This window comes from Colobus angolensis, unplaced genomic scaffold (assembly GCF_000951035.1).
Source record: "Colobus angolensis palliatus isolate OR3802 unplaced genomic scaffold, Cang.pa_1.0 Scaffold124, whole genome shotgun sequence".
In the NCBI taxonomy this organism is placed as follows: domain Eukaryota; kingdom Metazoa; phylum Chordata; class Mammalia; order Primates; family Cercopithecidae; genus Colobus; species Colobus angolensis.
Genome location: NW_012113586.1, coordinates 25,958 through 45,105, shown reverse-complemented (window position 1 = coordinate 45,105; position 19,148 = coordinate 25,958). Strand labels below are relative to the sequence as shown.

Genomic DNA, 19,148 nt, shown 5'->3' with positions numbered 1-19,148 from the left:
AATCTGGTAAAGAGATTGGGACTGAGGCCCAAAGGGTCAAGGATGGCGGCAACTCCAGAAATCAAGGGGAATAAAGGAAAGTGCTGAATGTATTGAATTCATGCATTCATTGAACACCTCACTATTGTTTTTAACTAAATTCTTTCTTCTCTTTTGGTTTAATTACATTGGCACATAATTGTCCAGGCTTAGTAACCTAGAAACAATCTAAGCAAAAAGTGAACTAACTAGGTTTCAAGAGTCTTCTGCCCCTCTAAGGGTCCTGCTTTCCTACTGTGTGTTTAATAAGTAGGATGAGCTTTTTCCAAAGTTGGCCTGGCCCAAGTTGGGTTGACAGCTAGTTTAATAGTCACTCAATTGCCTTGGGGGAAAAAAGGAATCATATACCAGGACATGGTGAAAGAGGCCTAGATGGTGTAGATCACCAGGAGGGTGCAGTGCCTCAGGAACCAGTTCTCAGTGAGTTGCTTCATATAATGATCAATGAAATACGACTCAAAGTCAATTGTAGCCACTAGTTGGGGTTCTTTGGGTCATGATTGTGTCTCAGGCTTCATAAATGCTTCCGAAAATATCTGTAGTGAAGGACACAGTGTTGTTTTTTGTTTTGTTTTGTTTTTATTTCTAATCCATCATAGAAACATACATGGTCTGAATTCAGTTAACTACATGATTCCACTTACCATGCTCTTGGATGTTGAGACAATGGTTTGCTCTGTGTTTCTCAATGCTTGCTTTCAATTGTTATGCTTGTCTTGCTGGAGATGGTAACAAACAGTTCGCAGGCTGCAACTGTTCCAGGGATCATACTTTAAGCAGCAGTGCCTTCAAAGGAGGGCGAGCTGTGTCTTTGCTTGTCCTCAGCATATTATGTGGCCAGAGCACTGGGTAGCTATTCTGTCTCCATCTACACCCCACCTACACTCCATCCCTAAGCAGAGGTGGGTTATTTCCATTATTCTCTGCAGGCATGGTCCCCTTGGCTTACTTGGCTTTTCTTATGAGCCACAGTCAGGACAGGTTGGTTTGGGTGACCTTGGTTTTACCTGTTGTCCCCCTTCTCCCCACCAGGCTCAGCAGGGAGCTGCAGGAGAAGGAGAAAGTCATTGAAGTCCTGCAGGCCAAGCTGGATGCTCGGTCCCTCACACCCTCCAGCAGCCATGCCTTGTCTGACTCCCACCGCTCTCCCAGCAGCACCTCTTTCCTGTCTGATGAGCTGGAAGCCTGCTCTGACATGGACATAGCCAGCGAGTACACACACTATGAAGAGAAGAAAGCTTCTCCCGGTCACTCAGGTAGCCTCCACTTTCTGGGTGGTACCGTCTTTGTCTAGGCTGAGTGGAAACTTCAGGAAACAGGCCTTATAGCTCCACCATGGTGTGCATCAGGCTGAACATGGCTGTGGGGCCAAGTACCATGCACAGGCACCAGTGGATCAGGATCTTTGCTCTGCTCCTGACTCTACGCATTACCTCTGTCACCCCGGCCTCCATGGGCATGTACATGCTGTTGGGCACAATGTGAGCCATTGTGGGGAGAGTGAGAAGATCACGGCAGACTCTTCTTCGGTGACTCTGTCGGATAGATCTTCTTTAGGATGGAAAACCTCCTTCATCTCTCCTGCAATGATCTTGCTACTTACTCCTGAGCAGTGTTCCCTAAGTATATGTGGGTGTCCACAGATGCTGCTGGTCTTGCCTGATATTTTTGGAGTTGCCATTTTCATGTTTCAGAGCTCAGAGCACCACTATCATCCCTAAGGTGGTTTGCCTCGCTATAGGAGCTGTCTGCAAGCAAGAAAATGAACAACTGCTAACAGTGCTTGTGCTTGGTTCTTTCCCTGAAAGCAAGACTCTAGCCCTGGTATCCCTGGGTAAATATAAGGCCAGGATTCCAGTTCTCTGTAGAACATCAAACATTTTCTTTCATTCATGGGTTTTATAGATTCCATCCATCATTCGAGTCATTCTGCTGTGTTATCTTCTAAACCATCATCAACCAGTGCATCTCAGGGGGTTAAGGCCGAATCCAGCAGCAACCCCATCATCTTGCCAACTCCCCAGAATCCCCCCAAGGAGGCCAACCAGGCCCATTCAGGTATGCAACAGCCAATGGGGCAGAAGCCTCATCTCCTCTTTCTCTGCTGCCTGTTTGACTTTTCTTCAAGGACAGAGGTTTGGACTGTTAGGGGCCTAAATGCATCAAAACCTAGACAGAATCAAGAAACCATCCTCATTCGCCAGTTGTGTCTGATTTAAGAAAATATTTTAGAAAATAAGTAATCCACATCAGATTTTGATCTGCATACCGGCTTTGACCAGCAGTTGGCTAATCATTTAAAAAGAAACATTTTTATTGGTTTTCTCTCATTTTATCCTGGGAGCAAAGAGGCAAAATATTTCTCCCAGGATTACGACAGCCATAGGATGAAAAGAAATTCACATCTCCTGATCCACTGTGTGTGTTACCCATTAAATCTGCATGGTGATTCTCTGCAAGAGGTAGTGCTACTTAGTTCATAGCCAAGGATGCTGAGAACAGCCTCAGACAAGGTTCTGTTCATGGTACGTTACCATTAATGGATGTATGAATGGATTGGCAGTCCTTAATATGTACATAGTGCATATCTTGGGGGCAGTTAAAGGGGTGCATTTCATTTACAAGTCCAGCTTAGTTGCCGGAGGGTACACTGCTCATTCACAGCCCTGTACCAGGGATGGCAAGGAAAAGGCAAACCTTGTCTTCACCTCCTACCTCTCACCATAGCTGGATGGCTGCCTTCAGTGTGGTTTGTTGTGAGGTTTGACTTGAGTAGAGATGCTCCCAGAAGGCGCAGTGCTTTCTTCTGCTGCCTGCATTTCCCTGAAGGCAATTCAACCAAAATCTTAAGGTAGAGGAAGTGTTCCAGTGCTTCCTGAGCCTGGTTTCAAAGTTTCTAGGCCAGAGTGGGCAACAGCTGGACAAGAATCATGAGGAAAAGCTGTGCTTCCAGAATTGTAGACATCTGCTTAAATGTTTTGGGTTCAAACGGAGCAGAAGATGAAGAAGAAAGGATTTAAAAATCAGAATGCCTCCTCAAAGAATGCCTGGGCTGTGTTACCTGGTGATTTGAGTGTATCTGCAGTATTGATCTGAAATGGTGTCAGCACCATTGGGATGTGTTTTAGGATGTAATCATTGTCTTCTACATTTGACATTCTCTACGGGTCAGCCTTGGTTTCTGCTCCCCCTCCATTGGCTACCTGCCCTTTAATTGCTTTTAGGGAAGAGGAAACAATTTTAAACATTGAGACTTGCCAAGGTTTCTAAAAACCTGTCTGTAGATGGGCTGCCTAAAGATCACCAGGGAAGACTTTTTTTAATGCAAATTTTCTGTTCCAAAAATTTATAATTCTGTAAGTCTACAGTAAGGCCTAGACAGAATCAAGAAGGCCTAAAGAATCTACATATATTGAGAGTTTTTGCTATGTGATTTAAATGCCCAGGAGGGTTTACAGGCCATTTTGTCTAAGCCACTCTACCAACGCATCTGTTTTTACTTTGGTGAATGAACGCGTTGATTTGGAATTCTGAAGTTTGTTTCCATCAGAGTCCTGAACTGCATGCACTAGTAATGAAAATTCCCCACAGCCTTTGTTCATATCTCTCCTACTCAGGATGGGACGCGATGCCATCAGAGAGGAGTTCTAGGTAGAGAAAGAGTCTTGTCCCAGGGCCAAGGACTGATATATGCTGGGAGCAAAGCCCCGCGGGCCCTTGAGAACATTCAAGCTCTCTGACTTGTCCATGCCTAGGATTGCTGGGGTGGGTCTCAATAATGCCACCTTACCTTCTTTAGCCAATTGCTTTCAAGATGAACATAGAGGATATATGCAGGATAGCCCTGGCAGGGGAGAAGAGGGAAGGTCAACCAGGCCAGCCTCTCTGGTAGCAATGGTCACCCTTGGCTATCTTATCCTGTACCACACTAAGGTAATAGCCACTACACAGGGTGCTGTCTGGTCAGGGAATGGTTTGACCTTCTCAATCTTTTACCCATTCTTTTCTCTCATTTTCTCTTGATGATGTATCTCTTTTCTCCCTAACTTTCTGTTCCTAGGCTTTCATTTTCACTCCATACCCAAGCTGGCTAGCCTTCCTCAGGCACCATTGCCCTCAGCTCCATCCAGCTTCCTGCCTTTCAGCCCCACTGGCCCTCCCCTCCTTGGCTGCTGTGAGACACCGGTGGTCTCCTTGGCTGAGGCTCAGCAGGAGCTGCAGATGCTGCAGAAGCAGTTGGGAGAAAGTGAGCACTTCTGCATTTGTGTGCTTGCGAATGGCAGCCCCACACTGTGTTGCTCTGCATGGCTCGGGCTGGATGGCAGAGTTTAAAAAAGCAACACAGGTACACGTTACAAATGGAAGAATGAGGGAAAGCTCTGCTTGCTTATTTTTTGGAAATGTATTTCCTGTTATTTCTCTGGTGTGTGTGTCTCGTCAGTTAACAGGTAGATACGTTCACGAGGCTCTAGAGCTGGTGCTCTCACACTGTACACACCGCTGGATACCACCAAGTATGCCGAATCCCTGACAGACTGGTGGTCTGCTCACTGGTAGGGGATGGGAGAGAGATGTTATGCTTTGCCTATACAGGATGAAGTGGCCAAGAAAAAGATGGCCACATTCAGTGGGCTCCTTTGTGTGGCTATTAGATTTTTCTGCTGTGAAATGCTGTTAATCAAGTTCAGTTCCTGACATCATTAGGTTGGAGCAAAAAGGGTAATGGTAGAGGGATTCAGAAGAGGAGATGATGAGCCACTTTTCCTACTACACAGGGTTCATCCCTGCCCTGGGACACGTGACACGTAGGCAGCTTAGAACAACAGCACCAGCCATGGCATCTGACTGTGAATCCCATCCTCTGACTCCCAAAGATAATTGACCTTATGTAGTTATGTAGACTGTGGACAGTCACCTTTTAGAAAACGCTTGGATATACTTGTAGGCTGGATGCTCATCATAAATTTAGTGTGCTAGTGGTCACTGATAGCTTAGAAAAAAATGACAAACCTTCACATGAATTTGCTCTCTCATAGCACCTTAAGCACAACAGTTAGGAGGCAGTTTGAATGAACTTAAACTCATTTGTCAGGTGCTTTCTATGCCTGTAAAGAAGCTTAGGTGAGCCAGATAGACTGAAACCATGCCAGCAGTTTCCACTAATGCAAGACAACAGCCAAGAATTTGCATCCCCCTCCCTGTAGCCCCAGATGTCATCATGTGGACCAGCCTATTTCTTTCCTTCTTCCTCTTTTTTGTTTTTTGAGACAGGGTCTCACTTTGTCACCCAGATTGAAGTGCAGTGGCACGATCTCGGCTCACTGCAGCCTTGACCTGCTGGGCTCAAGCAACTCTCCCACCTCAGCCCCCCAAGTAGCTGGGATTACAGGTGTGTGTCACCACACCTGGCTAAGTTTTGTACTTTTTATAGAGACAGGGTTTCACCATATTGCCAAGACTGGTCTAGAGCTCCTGAGCTCAAGTGATTGGCCCACCTTGGTTTCTGAAAGTACTGGGATTACAGGCATGAGCCACTGCACCTGGCATAGCCTATTTATTTTGTCAACCTAGGAAATGGATATTTTGTCCAGTGCAGGGAACTCTAAAGCTCAGGAAAGTGAAGTTACTTGTTCAAGGTCACTAGTAAGTGGGAGAGACGTGTTTGAATCTGGTCTTCTGCTCCAGGTTTCATGTTTCTGTTATATCTTTTCTACTTAGGATGGCTTTGTCACCATCCTGCTTAGAGTATGGGGCTGAGCTCAACTGATCAAACTCCGGGGACTCCTTGCAATAATTTTTTCCCTCTCTTTAGAGACCAGTAGGAGATGCTGGTGTTTCCGACCTAAAACTTGTTACTTTAGCAGTTCTGGCTCCAACAATGGATGGGCAACAAATGTGCCCCATGACAAATGGCAAGAGTATTTTCTAGCTGCCATTTCTTCCCCTTGCCTCCTTTTCCTTTATCTTTCCACATTTGTCCGTTTTTCTTTGCCCAAAGGGAAGGATGGAAGGAGAGCACTGTCCATGAAAAAGGGTAGGGTCTGTTGTTTGGGGTTAAATTGGAATTACATCAAGTCTGAGGCCACTGACCAGAGTTCGAATGGTCCCTGCCTAGATGAGGAAGACTGTAGCCCTTTCTTTCTCCACCTGAAGTCAAGGTCCTCTCCAAGGGACCATTGCTTATCCAAGCTCATCGTTTGCTTTGAGCCAAGTTTCCATGTGGACAGTAGTGCATGGTGGCCTCTCAGGTTCCTGGGTTAAAATCTTGTGCAAGAGTCTATATGGTATCTTTGCATGGTTTAGAGCATGTACTGTGTATTGTGTGGCCAAGGGACTGGAACATGAGAATACCGATCACTGTTACTGATAGACTTAAAACCTCACATGGCCTTGATTAAAAAGTAATCTGACTGTCTACAGCCACTGATTTCCCCCTTTGCCTTGTGTTTGGATGGGGTTGAAGGCAGTTTGAAAGAGGTAGGAAATCATGTATTTGTTGCATCTCTTCTAAAATGTAGGTGCTTAAATTTTTAATCTTCTTCCTTAACTAAGAGCTCCTAATGAACATCTAGTATTTTGCAAATTGGAAGAGAGACTCATGACAAGAATTCTCAAACTTCTGCCTATTAGAATCACCTAGAATGAATTTAAAACATCCATTGTTCAAGATGTATTCCATATTGATTAAGGAAAAATCTCTGGAATCCAGGAATCAGTATGTTTCCATACTTTCTCAGGTGATTCCAATATGTACCCAAATTTGAGAACCAGCTACAAATGGGGCTAAAAACTGGCAAGTGGCAATTACACTAACCCCTCCTAAGAGTTTGGTTTGGTTGGAAGAGACAATGACCTCACTTGCTTAGGAGCAGCTACCTGTCTATTCTGCTGCCCATGTTCATAATCCCTGAAAGAAAGCAGGCTTCTGAATTTTCTCCTAAACTGTGTCTCTGCCCACCTCTTTCCCCATCTCCCCTACGCTAGGCCTCTTTTTACAGAGAACTGGAGATGATGGGGCTCAAGGGAAAGGCCTATGATTTCAAAGGCTCTATGAAAGTATCAGCCTATGAAATGAAAGGTCCTACCTGCCTCTGTGGAATAGTATTCAGTGATTCTTTAGACAGGAGTGATGACATTTTGCAGCTCCTTGAGACATGTTAGATGGGATCCAAATGAATACTTGCCTTACATAGACCCTTCCCCAGCCTCAGCAAAGAGTTCTGCAGTCTGGAGGAACTAGGGCCACCATATCCAGCTTGACTTCATGTCCCCTTTCTCACCTGAAAAACTCCAAGGTGGAACTGACATATTGACTGGTTAGTTTCAGGGGAAGGCAAGTACATTTAGACAAACAAATGTTCGTGTTCACAGGTAAGCTCAATCCTGTATGCCATTGCTCTCACAACTTCTAACTGTGGGAGTGAATCCTACTTTTAGAACTTTCCTTGGAGTCTGTCATGAAGGATTATAGTAGGAGCCAGGAGTGGGGCCACTGGACTTTTCCATTGTGTATACTGATGACTTTAATGAGCGTTACAACCTCTAGGTTAGGAGCCTTTGTCTAATTAGTATACCACAGTGAACTGGATCTCTGACATTCCACATGTCTCCTTTTAGTCTCTATTCTTAGCAATCACACACTTCCTTGCAAATCCTTCCCTTCTGACACCTCATTTGCTTCTTACTCATGTTTCTTTCTGCCCAGGTGCCAGCACCGTTCCTCCTGCTTCCACAGCTACATTGCCGAGCAACGACTTGGAAGCCGGCTCTTCCCACTACCTCAACTCTGCCCAGCCTCACTGTCCTCCAAGAGGCACCATAGAACTGGGAAGAATCCTGGAGCCTGGGTACCTGGGCAGCAGTGGCCAGTGGGACATGATGAGGCCTCAGAAAGGGAGTGTATCTGGAGACCTATCCTCAGGCTCCTCTGTGTACCAGCTTAACTCCAAACCCACAGGTAAAGCACAAAGCAGAGACGGCAGCCTTTGAAAAGAAGTCTCATTTGGAGTCTACTCTTTTCCTACTCAGGCAGGTCTTTGATTCCTCCTCCATCTCTGGCTCACAGAGTAGGTATAAAATGCAAGAGCTGTATCAGGGCTCAATCATTTCCAAGTAAATTTCTTTATTCTCCTGCCCAGGACCTCGGTGCTCTGTAGGGATATGGGAAAGTCAGGGACCCACCTCTTGTGCTCTCATACTCATGTCCTTCCGTCTCCCTGCAGCCTGGCCTCTTTGCAGCCCACTCTCTTAGACCCCTCCAGAATGCCAGGCATAGATGGGACTTTCTTCCATCAGTCAGGACTTGTCACAGGAAAGGGTGCAAGGGTGCAGCTCCCCGACCCTGCACATATATCCTGTGCACAAAACTCAGTCACAGCAAGTGGAGAGGTATAGCTAAGTTCATAAATGCTAGAATGCCACTCAGTTCCAACAGTAAGACAATCGTAATTTTCGGGAAAAGACTGAGCCCAAAGCAAAATGCTGCAGTTAATGTCTTGTGTAAGCATCCCTCTGACTTTTCTGCATCTTTTTCCTTTGTTTGGCAGGGGAGGGGGTGTCGTCCCCTCTCTAATTTGCCTTCAGATCTCTAGATCCTTCCAGGCTAGTCTTTCATCTTCCATATTAAAAGCGATTTCCGGGACGCATTCAGTGTCAGTCATTAACCACATAGGGTGAGTGTAAGATCGCATACTTTTACTTTAGGCCTTCTTTCTAAGGGTGGGAGGAACGTCTTTGTCCCTTGCTAAAGAATGCTTGTCATGTGTCAGTAAGAAGAAAGGTAGAGTGAGGGCTCACCTATCATCCTCATAGTCACACCCAGGAGGTGGCCATACCTTTCCGGATACTAGACAGGCCTTGTCCAGAGCCCTCAGTTATTTTTCTAAAATATGTGGAACTCTCACAAGACCCCTGTGTGGAAGGAGCCCCATGGAGATTTTTTAGCAAGTGACTGTTAAGTGTTTGAAAGCACATTTACTCTTTAAACAAAACTACCATTCCTTTGGGTATCCATGTGAGAGGACACAGTTGGAAGAAGGCTAGTGATACTTACATGTCTTTCTGCAAGACCCCTGGCTGAGCCCCACCCCCATCAGTAACCAGGATTCTCCATCTCCCACCTCTCTCCATGTCCTGGTGGTTTGGCTGCAGGGGCTGACCTGCTGGAAGAGCATCTTGGTGAAATCCGGAACCTGCGCCAGCGCCTGGAGGAGTCCATCTGCATCAATGACCGCCTACGGGAGCAACTGGAACAGCGGCTGAGCTCTGCTGCTCGTGGAAGTGGTAGGAGAGGCCCAGACCTTCCTGTTTCTGGCTCTATTTAGGGACCTTTAGGCAGAGCTTCACAGATATTCTTTACTTCACTTGCTCCTTATGAAGGGTCCAGCAAGCGAGGTGGGCAAGTACTGTTATCCCTACTTTCTGAATATATCTGAGTTTAGAGAGCAACTCTCTTTAAGGCAGAACTAGGTCTGGTGCCCAGAGTCACCTGACTTCTCACCCCATCCTTAATCTGCTTATATACTGCGTGCTGATGTCTGTGCCTTTGTTGTGTGATTGGTAAGTGGTAGAGCCAGGTCTGTAAGGGTCCTCCCAACTCCACCCCTGGCTGCTTTACCAAGGTGGTCTCTCTCCTTACACTCTTCTTCCGAGCTGCTGTCACATGGAGACCAGTCTTTCCATATGTTGTTGTCCGGCCTATACCACAGCAGCAGCTGTTTAGGGAGATTGAGCCTCCTGCACCATTGCAGTTATGACATGTGATGATGCATGCAAAGAATCCACTGAGAAGAGGCACACAGAAAACATGTACCCAGCCCCCCATGCTTCATTCTGGGTCAGGCCTTGAGTCCTTGGGGTTTTCTGCTGGGTTGGGGCAGTATCTTTGAGAGATAAAGAATGGGAAACTTTTGGAAGCTTCTGTTACCCAAATGTGTACTTTCTGGGACAGGATCCACCTCAAACTTCTGCAGTCAGGGCCTGGAGTCCATACCTCAGCTCTGCAATGAGAACAGAGTCCTCAGGGAAGAAAATCGAAGACTTCAGGCTCAACTGAGTCATGTTTCCAGAGGTACGTGGTCAAAACCCACAAACTGTGGTCACTCTTAAGTTTCTTTCTTCCCTGACTACACTAATCACCAACTGGAGAAGCAAACAGAAGAAGGTAAGGTAACAGAGCTGCTCAGATCCACCAACCCAAACTTACAGCTATTCTCAGTCTAAAGAAGGCTGCTTTCTAAGATGTTCCAACTATGGGCCCCTCAGACTCCTAGTCCCTGGAACTAAAGAGCTCTAGGAAATCCATCATTTCTGCACAAGCCCACCTGCGTATATCCAGAGTCACGAGCTATCAATCTGGATACCAGTCTGGTATCTATTCTACCTCCCTTCACTCACAACTGTTTTGGAACCAATAAAGGAGGGAGTGCAAATGCCTATCTTCCTTCTCAAGCTTCTCCAGACTTTACTGCAGCAGCATGTGTCACTTCTGGTCCTGCTCTGCAATCCCTCTGCCTCCTCACCACATCCCTCACTCATACACTCAGGGCTCCTCTCTGGTCAGTACTCCTATGATTCCGTGCCAAGTGGCACGAGCAAATGCCCCCCAGCACTTTTCCAGCCCTAGCCAGGGGGCGCTCACAGGTGGGCATCATTTCTCGTGTGGCTGGGAGGCTGCTGACCTTGGTGTTAGTCTACTTGATGAGATCAATGTATTATTAATAAAATATTGAACAGCCATAAAAAGACTGAGAGTAGTGTCCAAAAGGATTAAGCCCAGAATGAAGGAATGTTTGTGGAAAAGGAAAAAGCCACCAAGAGATATTTCTAAATTAGTCACCTTAATTAATTAATTAATTTAATTAATTGATTTCTATATTAACAAGAAAATTTAAGAGGAAAGGTCACTGCTGGGGGATGATAACAAAAGTCAACAGATAAGAAAGAAGTCAGAACTACTAAACTACCACTGCATGCTTGGAGAGAATAGAACAGACCTCACAGGTGAGAAGACAGTAAGAGATTTAAATGAGTACAATTTGCCAGGTTCAGGTGAATCTTCCCCCAGAGGATTTACTGAGCCTGCAGCTGTATTTTCAGAGTCCCTTCAATAATCTTTGACAACTTGTGAAGATCAGAGAACTGCTGCAAGTTCCAAAAAAGAACAAATATCCCAGTTTTCAAAATAATGAAAATGATGTATTCCAAAAAGAAATCTTGATGTTGATCTTTGTCAAAATTCAAGAATGGATTATTGAACAGATGGTGTGTCAGTACCTGGAAAATGGTGAGCATTAGAAACCAGAATTTCTCTAAGAGCAAGGTAGGACACATTAAATAAGTGGAATGAAGGGTTTTGCAAAGAGAGAGATGCACTATTCTCCAGGCTGCGGGGTATGTTGAGCCAGTATGCTCTTCCCCACCAACATACGAACTTCCTTCCCTGCTCCTTAGCTTCATTTCAGGGTGTATGTGCTTGGGGTCATCTTTCTGCTGAGCTCTGGCCCCATCATAATAAATCAATCCTCCTGTGTTCCTCTCACCAGAGCACTCCCAAGAAACGGAAAGCCTGAGGGAGGCTCTGCTGTCCTCTCGATCCCACCTTCAAGAGCTGGAAAAGGAGCTGGAGCACCAGAAGGTGGAAAGGCAGCAGCTTTTGGAAGACCTGAGGGAGAAGCAGCAAGAGGTCTTGCGTTTCAGGGAGGAACATCTTTCCCTCCAGGAAAACGACTCCAGGTAAGAGGGGACCCATTGACAGAGTAGGAAACATTCTTCATTCCTACATTCATTCTTACATTAGAAGACGGGATATTGGCAAGACAATTGATGTCCTCTTTTGGAAACCTCAATGTTCCCTCTGCTATTCCTGATTTTTGTGTGTCGGGGCAGGGGGTGCTTTGAGCAGAAGAAAGGACTTCTCTGGGAATGCCTTGTCACTCCCAAGTTGAGAGAGTAAAACTCTGTTGTAGAAGTCTTCAGTATATCAGAGACTTGAAAAAGAAGGGTTTCCATGCTTCCAGATAGATATAGGACATTAGTCTCACCATCACCTAGGAAGCTTCTTTACTGGCTGTGATGCTTGGTCCCAGCATAAGCCCTGTAACTGCTTGTCAGAATGCAAAGAGCACTGTAGGAGCAGTAAGGAGACTGCTGGTGTGTCTGTTCTGCTCTGAACTAATGTAGGTAATGGTGTGTTTTCAAGCAAAGTTACTTGACCTCCCTCAGCCTCCATTTTCACATCTGCAAAATAAAAGTGATGGTCTTCATGACCCCCTGAGTTGACATCTGGCTCTCAGCTTATTGCTTTCGTGTGGCTGAGTGGCTCTGCCATCTCAGTGGGTCTTGCCTCTCCCTGGTCAGACTGCAGCACAAGCTGGTCCTCCTGCAGCAACAGTGTGAAGAGAAACAGCAGCTTTTTGAGTCCCTCCAGTCAGAGCTACAAATCTACGAAGCACTTTGTGGCAATTCCAAGAAGGGGCTGAAAGGTATGTGTTCTTCTCCCCTCACCCCATGAGCTTTTTGCCCTCGCATAGGATGCTAGTGAGGTCTTTCCTTTGGGAGTTGTGGAGATCATGGAAGCGACAGAATTCTGTCTCAGAAACCCCCACCTGAGCCTGGGGCTCCCAGTAGGAACTCTCATACACAAAGCGCAAGGGGACAGGTTGGTGGCATGAGCAAGATCCAGCCTGATCATTCCTAATTACTGTAAGAAAATCTAGACATTCCTATCAATGTCTAGATTATAACATTTTTTAAAGCAAAAGAACTGTTCTAATGTATCATCATTTGAAAAGGCCTTTAATATTGTTGGTAATACATACTGACAACCCACTCAGCCCAATGTAGCAGGCGGTCTGCTCCCACCCTGACCCTTTCCCTAGTGACATCTGGCTCTCAGTTTATTTCATTTAATTTTCATAAATCCTGATTTAGTTTCCTGATTTTCTAAAGAGAAGGTGAACTGGAATTTGAAGAACTGCAGGGGCTTACCAGGCTGGGTGAATACCTTAAGTACAAAGTCATGGTGAGTGTTGAGTCAGTGGGGACCAGCCGGCCCACAGGAAAAAATTAAAAGACACGAAAACAAAAAAACCTTATAGAAATACCACTAATAGGACCTAAATTTCAATCCTGGACTTAAATAATAAGGACATTTATTGAAGACTTTGCTGCCTGCTGAAACAATAATCTAATATTTGAGAATTTTGATACATTTCTTCATTCTTTTTTAAATGGAGAAGGGTACTCAAAACATAAAAAGTCACAGCAGGCTGAACAGAGGACTGACATCAATGTCATGAAATTTAGCAAAGATAAAAAGCAAAATCCTGAGCTTGATTAAAAATATCAGTGGTAGAAGTATAGGATGAGGATAGAAATACAGGACAGGCAGCAGTTCATGCACTTGAGGGTTTGGGGTTTGGTAGAAACATGTTCACACAACTAAGGTGTAGGCCAAAGTTTGCTAGAAATGCCAGCTCAAACTGACATTACAGTAGTGTAAGTGTGATGTTCACCTGTGGGGACCATGTCTAAAAGATTGTTAGATTAAGGGGCACCATCTTTGAAAAGGGCATTGACACACTAGGGAACATATTGAAGACAGGGCGCACAATGGTGTGGACCAGAAATCTCCAACTGGTCAAAGAAACTAAAGAAATTTAGGCTTTCAAAAGATCTTGAGGACATGAGAACTGCCTTCGGGTATTTGAAGAACTGTCGGGTGAAAAGAACTCATATATTTTATGTCCCTTCAGAGGGCTAGACAAAGGGTGAAGGGCAGTGGAAGTTAGATTCGAATTATCATAAATTCTGATTTAGTTTCTTGATTTTCTAAAGAGAAGGTGAACTGGAACTTGAAGAAATACAGGGGGCTCACCAGGCTGGGAGAATAGCTTAAGTACAAAGTCATGGTGAGTGTTGGGTCAGTGGAACCAGCCTGCCCACAGGAGAAGCTTTGGGTTGGGGGAGTGAGAAGTCAGGATGGAGGAGCAGAGTCACCAAATCTTGAAAGCTCACAGGTCAGGGTGAAAGTTGACATTCTCTATAGTAGATAATTAAACTAAGTCTGTTCTTTTTCAAAGAAGATAAGCATACGATGAAAACGGAACTTTAAGATGCTAAGTCTCAGGGGATGTCCTGGAGTTGGGAGACATTAGAATCTGGGAAACCTACTGGATGGGTCTAGTGCTATTCTGGCACATTAAGAGATGACAATCTAATATTGGGTGCTATTGGGAAGATGAAAGGGGGTATAGATCGATTTTAAAACATCTCTTTAAAAAATAAGCAAAATTTAGTGAGAAGTTGGATTGAGGAAGAGAGAGAGGAACATCATAAAACTTTGGGCAAAATTCAAGAGTAGATTATTTACCAACGTCTCTAAAACTACTTCATCCTGAGCTACCTTTCCTTTCATGCTTGTCTCCCTGCCTTTTAGGACTCATTTCAAAGCTGCAACTACTAAAGTTTCATAATCTCTTATCTGTTATTTCAAAATCCAGTAAGATCTCCAAATTAAATTTTTCAAATACTCATTTAATGACAAAATCTAGATGAACTGACAAGAGGATATTCCTAAGTATTTATCTACTTAGAATATTCACATAACTGATTACAGAAATAGTTATATGTTTGATTAAGGATTGTGGCTCACATGCAACTGGGTACATGTTATATATGATATATGCACCCTGTCGCCTTGCTAAAAACTAAACAAATTTTACCTTTCAAAATATATTTGGCATTAAGGTTTTCAGATAAGGGATTGTGGCCTTGTAGAATATTTCTTAGATCTCTTCATCCCCAGTACAAAGGAATAGACATGTAGTGAATGGAGGTAAATATACATATATTTTTGTTATATATGTGTGTGTATGTGTGTGTACATATATATGTACATGTGTATATGTACATATATACACCTATATAGTATGTATATACACACAACATATATACACACTATATGTAGGCATATATATGTACACATACATACACACACACATACACATATATATAGAGAGAGAGAAATTGAAAAACTCAGTTATAATCCCTCGTCTAAGGTGCCCAACTCACATTCTCACACACTACCAAAAGACCTCCTTCTCCTCTTTCATTTTTGAGAGTGAAGACTGTCAAATCTCTCCCTCATACCCTACCCTTCTCTAGCTCAATTATCCTCATCTGTCAATCAAATGCTGTTTAGGTGCATGTGTCTAACTTAAACCACAGGGAAGTTTCAGACTGGATGTGTGCCAGCTCAGTGCCATCCCCAGGCCATACACAGAAATGGTGACATCTCTATCATAGATGGGTTGCATAAGACTCAGATGATAGTGGGATCCTTGGCAGAAAAGAATGTCACAGAGGAGGGTTCTGAAAAGTGCTTGGAAATACTTGGGTCAATGTTACCAGACTCCTCTTCTCTCTCAGCTTACAGCCTGGATGCCTGTCATCAAATCCCTTTGAGCAGTGACCTGAGCCACTTGGTGGCAGAGGTACGAGCTCTGAGAGGGCAGCTGGAGCAAAACATTCAGGGGAACAATTGTCTGCGACTGCAGCTGCAACAGCAGCTGGATAGCAGTGCTGGCAAAGCCAGCCTCAGCCCCTCCTCCATTAACCAGAACTTCCCAGCCAGCGCTGACCCTGGAAACAAGCAGCTGCTCCTCCAAGGTAGGAAGGAAAAGGGACTTAGAAAGCCCTCGGCCAGTGGGGAGATCACCATGATGTCTGTGGCAGAAGGTACAATCTGCCTGGTCCATGCTCCTTGGGGTCAGGTTGAAATCAGAAATGTTCTAGTTTAGCAGCCTGAGTGAAGCATGGGATTTAGGTCAGACCAGGCTCCAGATTCTGAGTTTACCGCTTTACAGGTTGTTTGATTTGGACAGGGTGTTTAAAGTCTCAGAGGTTTAAGCCTTAGTTTCCTCATATTTAAGATGAGGATAATAATAATATATACCTTATATGATTTTGAGCATTAAATGAAATCACTTACAAGTGCTTGGCACACTAAGAATTGCTCAGTAATTAGCAGCTGTATATGTTCATATCGTTTTCTTGGATTTGCTTAGTGCTTTAGTATTAGCCAAGTGTTTTCACATATACAATTTCATCTGCAGTAAAGCAGGTTTTGCTATCTCTGTATTTCACATAAGAAAACGTAGGTCTTGAGATATTAACAGACAAGCGAGGGTTTAGAGAAGTTGTAGACAAAGCCAGGATCAGAACCAGGTGTTGTGATTTGCAGTCTGTGTTCCTTCCAGCTCATTGTGCCCTGTCTCCGTATTGCCCACCTCCCCAAATTCTCTAGTCCCCCTTTCCCTCATAGGTGGGGAACTCAGTGTGTGGCAAAATGTTCCTGCCCCTAAGGAAACAGAGCTCTGGGGAAGTCCTGGATGGTGGGTGATTTATTTCGGGTGGCCATCATTCGCTTTCTCTACCCTACCCCTTGCCTGCCTTTTCAGATAGGCGTGTTTGACCAGGTCCCCTGTCTCTTCTCAACATCCCCCATCAATCTCACTTCTCCCAGTTTTCATTGAAATGTCAATGGTGTCCCCCTAGTCTCTTTTTTTTTTTTTTTTTTTTTGAGACGGAGTCTCCCTCTGTTGCCCGGGCTGGAGTACAGAGGCCGGATCTCAGCTCACTGCAAGCTCCGCCTCCCAGGTTTACGCCATTCTCCTGCCTCAGCCTCCCGTTTAGCTGGGACTACAGGCGCCCGCCACCTCGCCCAGCTAGTTTTTTGTATTTTTTAGTAGAGACGGTGTTTCACCATGTTAGCCAGGATGGTCTCGATCTCCTGACCTCGTGATCCACCCATCTTGGCCTCCCAAAGTGCTGGGATTACAGGCTTGAGCCACCACGCCCGGCCCCTCCTAGTCTCTTAAATCTTTCAATTTCTACTTCCTCTGTCCTTTTTTCCTTTTAATACACCATTTAGTACACCATCTCCACTCACCTCCATGGCCACACCTTCAATTTCATTCAAATCAGGGGCCACTTCTGTTCAGTTTCTCTAAAGCTGAGTTTTCAAACTCTCCTGCCAACTATTTCTGGGTCATGTTAATCTTTATGTTTCTCTGGTTCTTGTAGATGCTCATTTATCTGACAGTAACCTTATTTGTCAAATGAAGGTGACAATAACACGATTATGCTGTTTTGGCAATTCAATAAAAAAAACACACGTAGGACACAAAGCAAACCGCCTGGCCGCCAGGAACTTCTCAGCTAACGTTAGGTGGACGCCTTGCCCTCCTCTGGGCTGCCCTGATGGTTGTGGTGTTCAGTTATGTCTCCAACTCTTCCTTCTAACCAGGCCTTCCACTCTCACTGGCTTCCCACACAGCAGCCAAGACTCAGCCCTACTGGCACAGTCCCTGCCCCTCATTCTCCAGCACCCCCGAGGCCTGAGCTGGAAAGCAGGCACTGGGCCACACTTGCCTGAGCAGGACCTTTTCTACCTTCTTTGTGATATTTTCCAATTCCTCCACCATACGGTTGCTTTTTAGTCTCCAGCAAGACAACGTTAACCCACCAAGCCTTCTGTCTCCGTTCTTCTCATACAAGTCAATTTTTTTCAGTATTAGCTCATCAGAATGATGACTAGAATGTTGAGTTTAGTCCCCCATGAATCCATTCATTCCTTGGTTCCTTGATTCTACATTTTAATATGTACTATGTATATTTATACATATTACATTTAGTTACAGGGCATCATATTAGATACCACACACAAATTATACTCAAGACTCGGTTTATAAAAATACACCTAATAATTTTTGAAACTAGCGGTTTCTTTCTCATGGAACACCCCTCAGTCAAAGGAATATCTTTTTGTTCTGAAGAATGGAAACATTCTGAACTCAGTGACTCACTGGTTTTTGCTTTTGCTTGTGGAGTATGGATAATTCTGTAAGAGGAGAGTCCTGTCACCTTACGCCTCAGTGGGGATGGCTAGGTGTGCATGTGCTTCATGTGCTGTTATGTTCCAGGGCTCCTGAAAACTATGGTTGCCTTTACCCCCTAGATTCAGCTGTGTCCCCTCCAGTCCGGGATGTTGCGATGAATTCCCCAGCTCTGGTCCTCCCCAGCTCTGCTTCCTCTACTCCTGGCTCAGAAACGGCCATAATCCACAGAACAAATGGTAAATATGGCAACTAAAGGGCCCAGGGACTGATGATGGAAAGTGATTAATGCAAATAATCTTTTGTTGTCTCTAAACATATTATCTGTATTTAGAGAGTTTTCTCTGCATGCCCTGAGGCCTTTAGCCCTACTCACTGCACCTTCTGTGGCTGCCTTTCTTGCCATTGTTCATCCTCCTGTAGTTTACCTACTGCTGTTTATGCTTCATTGCACCATAATCTCTCCATTCTTGAAAATGTTCTCTGTATCCAGCTGAATTTTCTTGTCTGTGTCTTCTCTACCCAGAAACTTATTATTTATTATGATTTGTCCTATTTCATTTGCCAATAAGAAAAAATTGTCCCCTGGCAAATTTATCATTAAGAGATAATGTAAGAAAGATTATAAAAATATAGAAGCCAGAAGATCTCTTATGGACTTTGCCCCATCCTTGTACATTCCAAGGCTTCCTTTCTTGTTCCCAGCCTCTTCCTTTTCTTGTCCTCTACCTCTTTTGAGTTGGAGCAAACTGACGATATCATTATGAATAACAGAAGATTCTGTTGTGTCATTTTCTTTTCCAGACTTGGGCTTGGATACTTCTCCAGTAATGAAGACCCCTCCCAAGCTGGAGGGTGATGCTACTGATGGCTCCTTTGCCAATAAGCATGGCCGCCATGTCATTGGCCACATTGATGACTACAGTGCCCTACGACAGCAGATTGCGGAGGGCAAGCTGCTGGTCAAAAAGATAGTGTCTCTTGTGAGGTCAGCGTGCAGCTTCCCTGGCCTTGAAGCCCAAGGCACAGAGGTAATCACACCTGTAGCTTTAGGTGTACTCTTTCCTTGTGTCCTTTCTTCCTTTGATGTTAACTCCTTCTCCCACCATTTTTGTTTTTTGTTTTTCATGCTTTGCATCTCTCAACAGCTGAGGCTTCCTCTTCCATGTATAGCAGCCAGGCCCTGTCTTCTCTGTCTCCTATTTTCACTGT

The 19,148-nt window shown here is 44.7% G+C and overlaps 1 protein-coding gene across 1 annotated transcript in view; it reads left to right on the top strand.

Moving 5' to 3' along the window:
- The window catches only part of LOC105505254 (myomegalin), a 31,432-nt gene that overhangs the window by 10,328 nt on the left and 1,956 nt on the right, over nt 1-19,148 (top strand). The window contains 10 exon segments of the mRNA XM_011933043.1: nt 1,072-1,295; nt 1,945-2,097; nt 7,745-7,996; nt 9,190-9,231; nt 9,234-9,321; nt 9,989-10,108; nt 11,583-11,772; nt 12,397-12,521; nt 18,059-18,175; nt 18,741-18,967. Coding sequence (XP_011788433.1) covers nt 1,072-1,295; nt 1,945-2,097; nt 7,745-7,996; nt 9,190-9,231; nt 9,234-9,268 — 706 coding nt within the window. The 3' untranslated portion in view covers nt 9,269-9,321; nt 9,989-10,108; nt 11,583-11,772; ... (1 more) ...; nt 18,059-18,175; nt 18,741-18,967.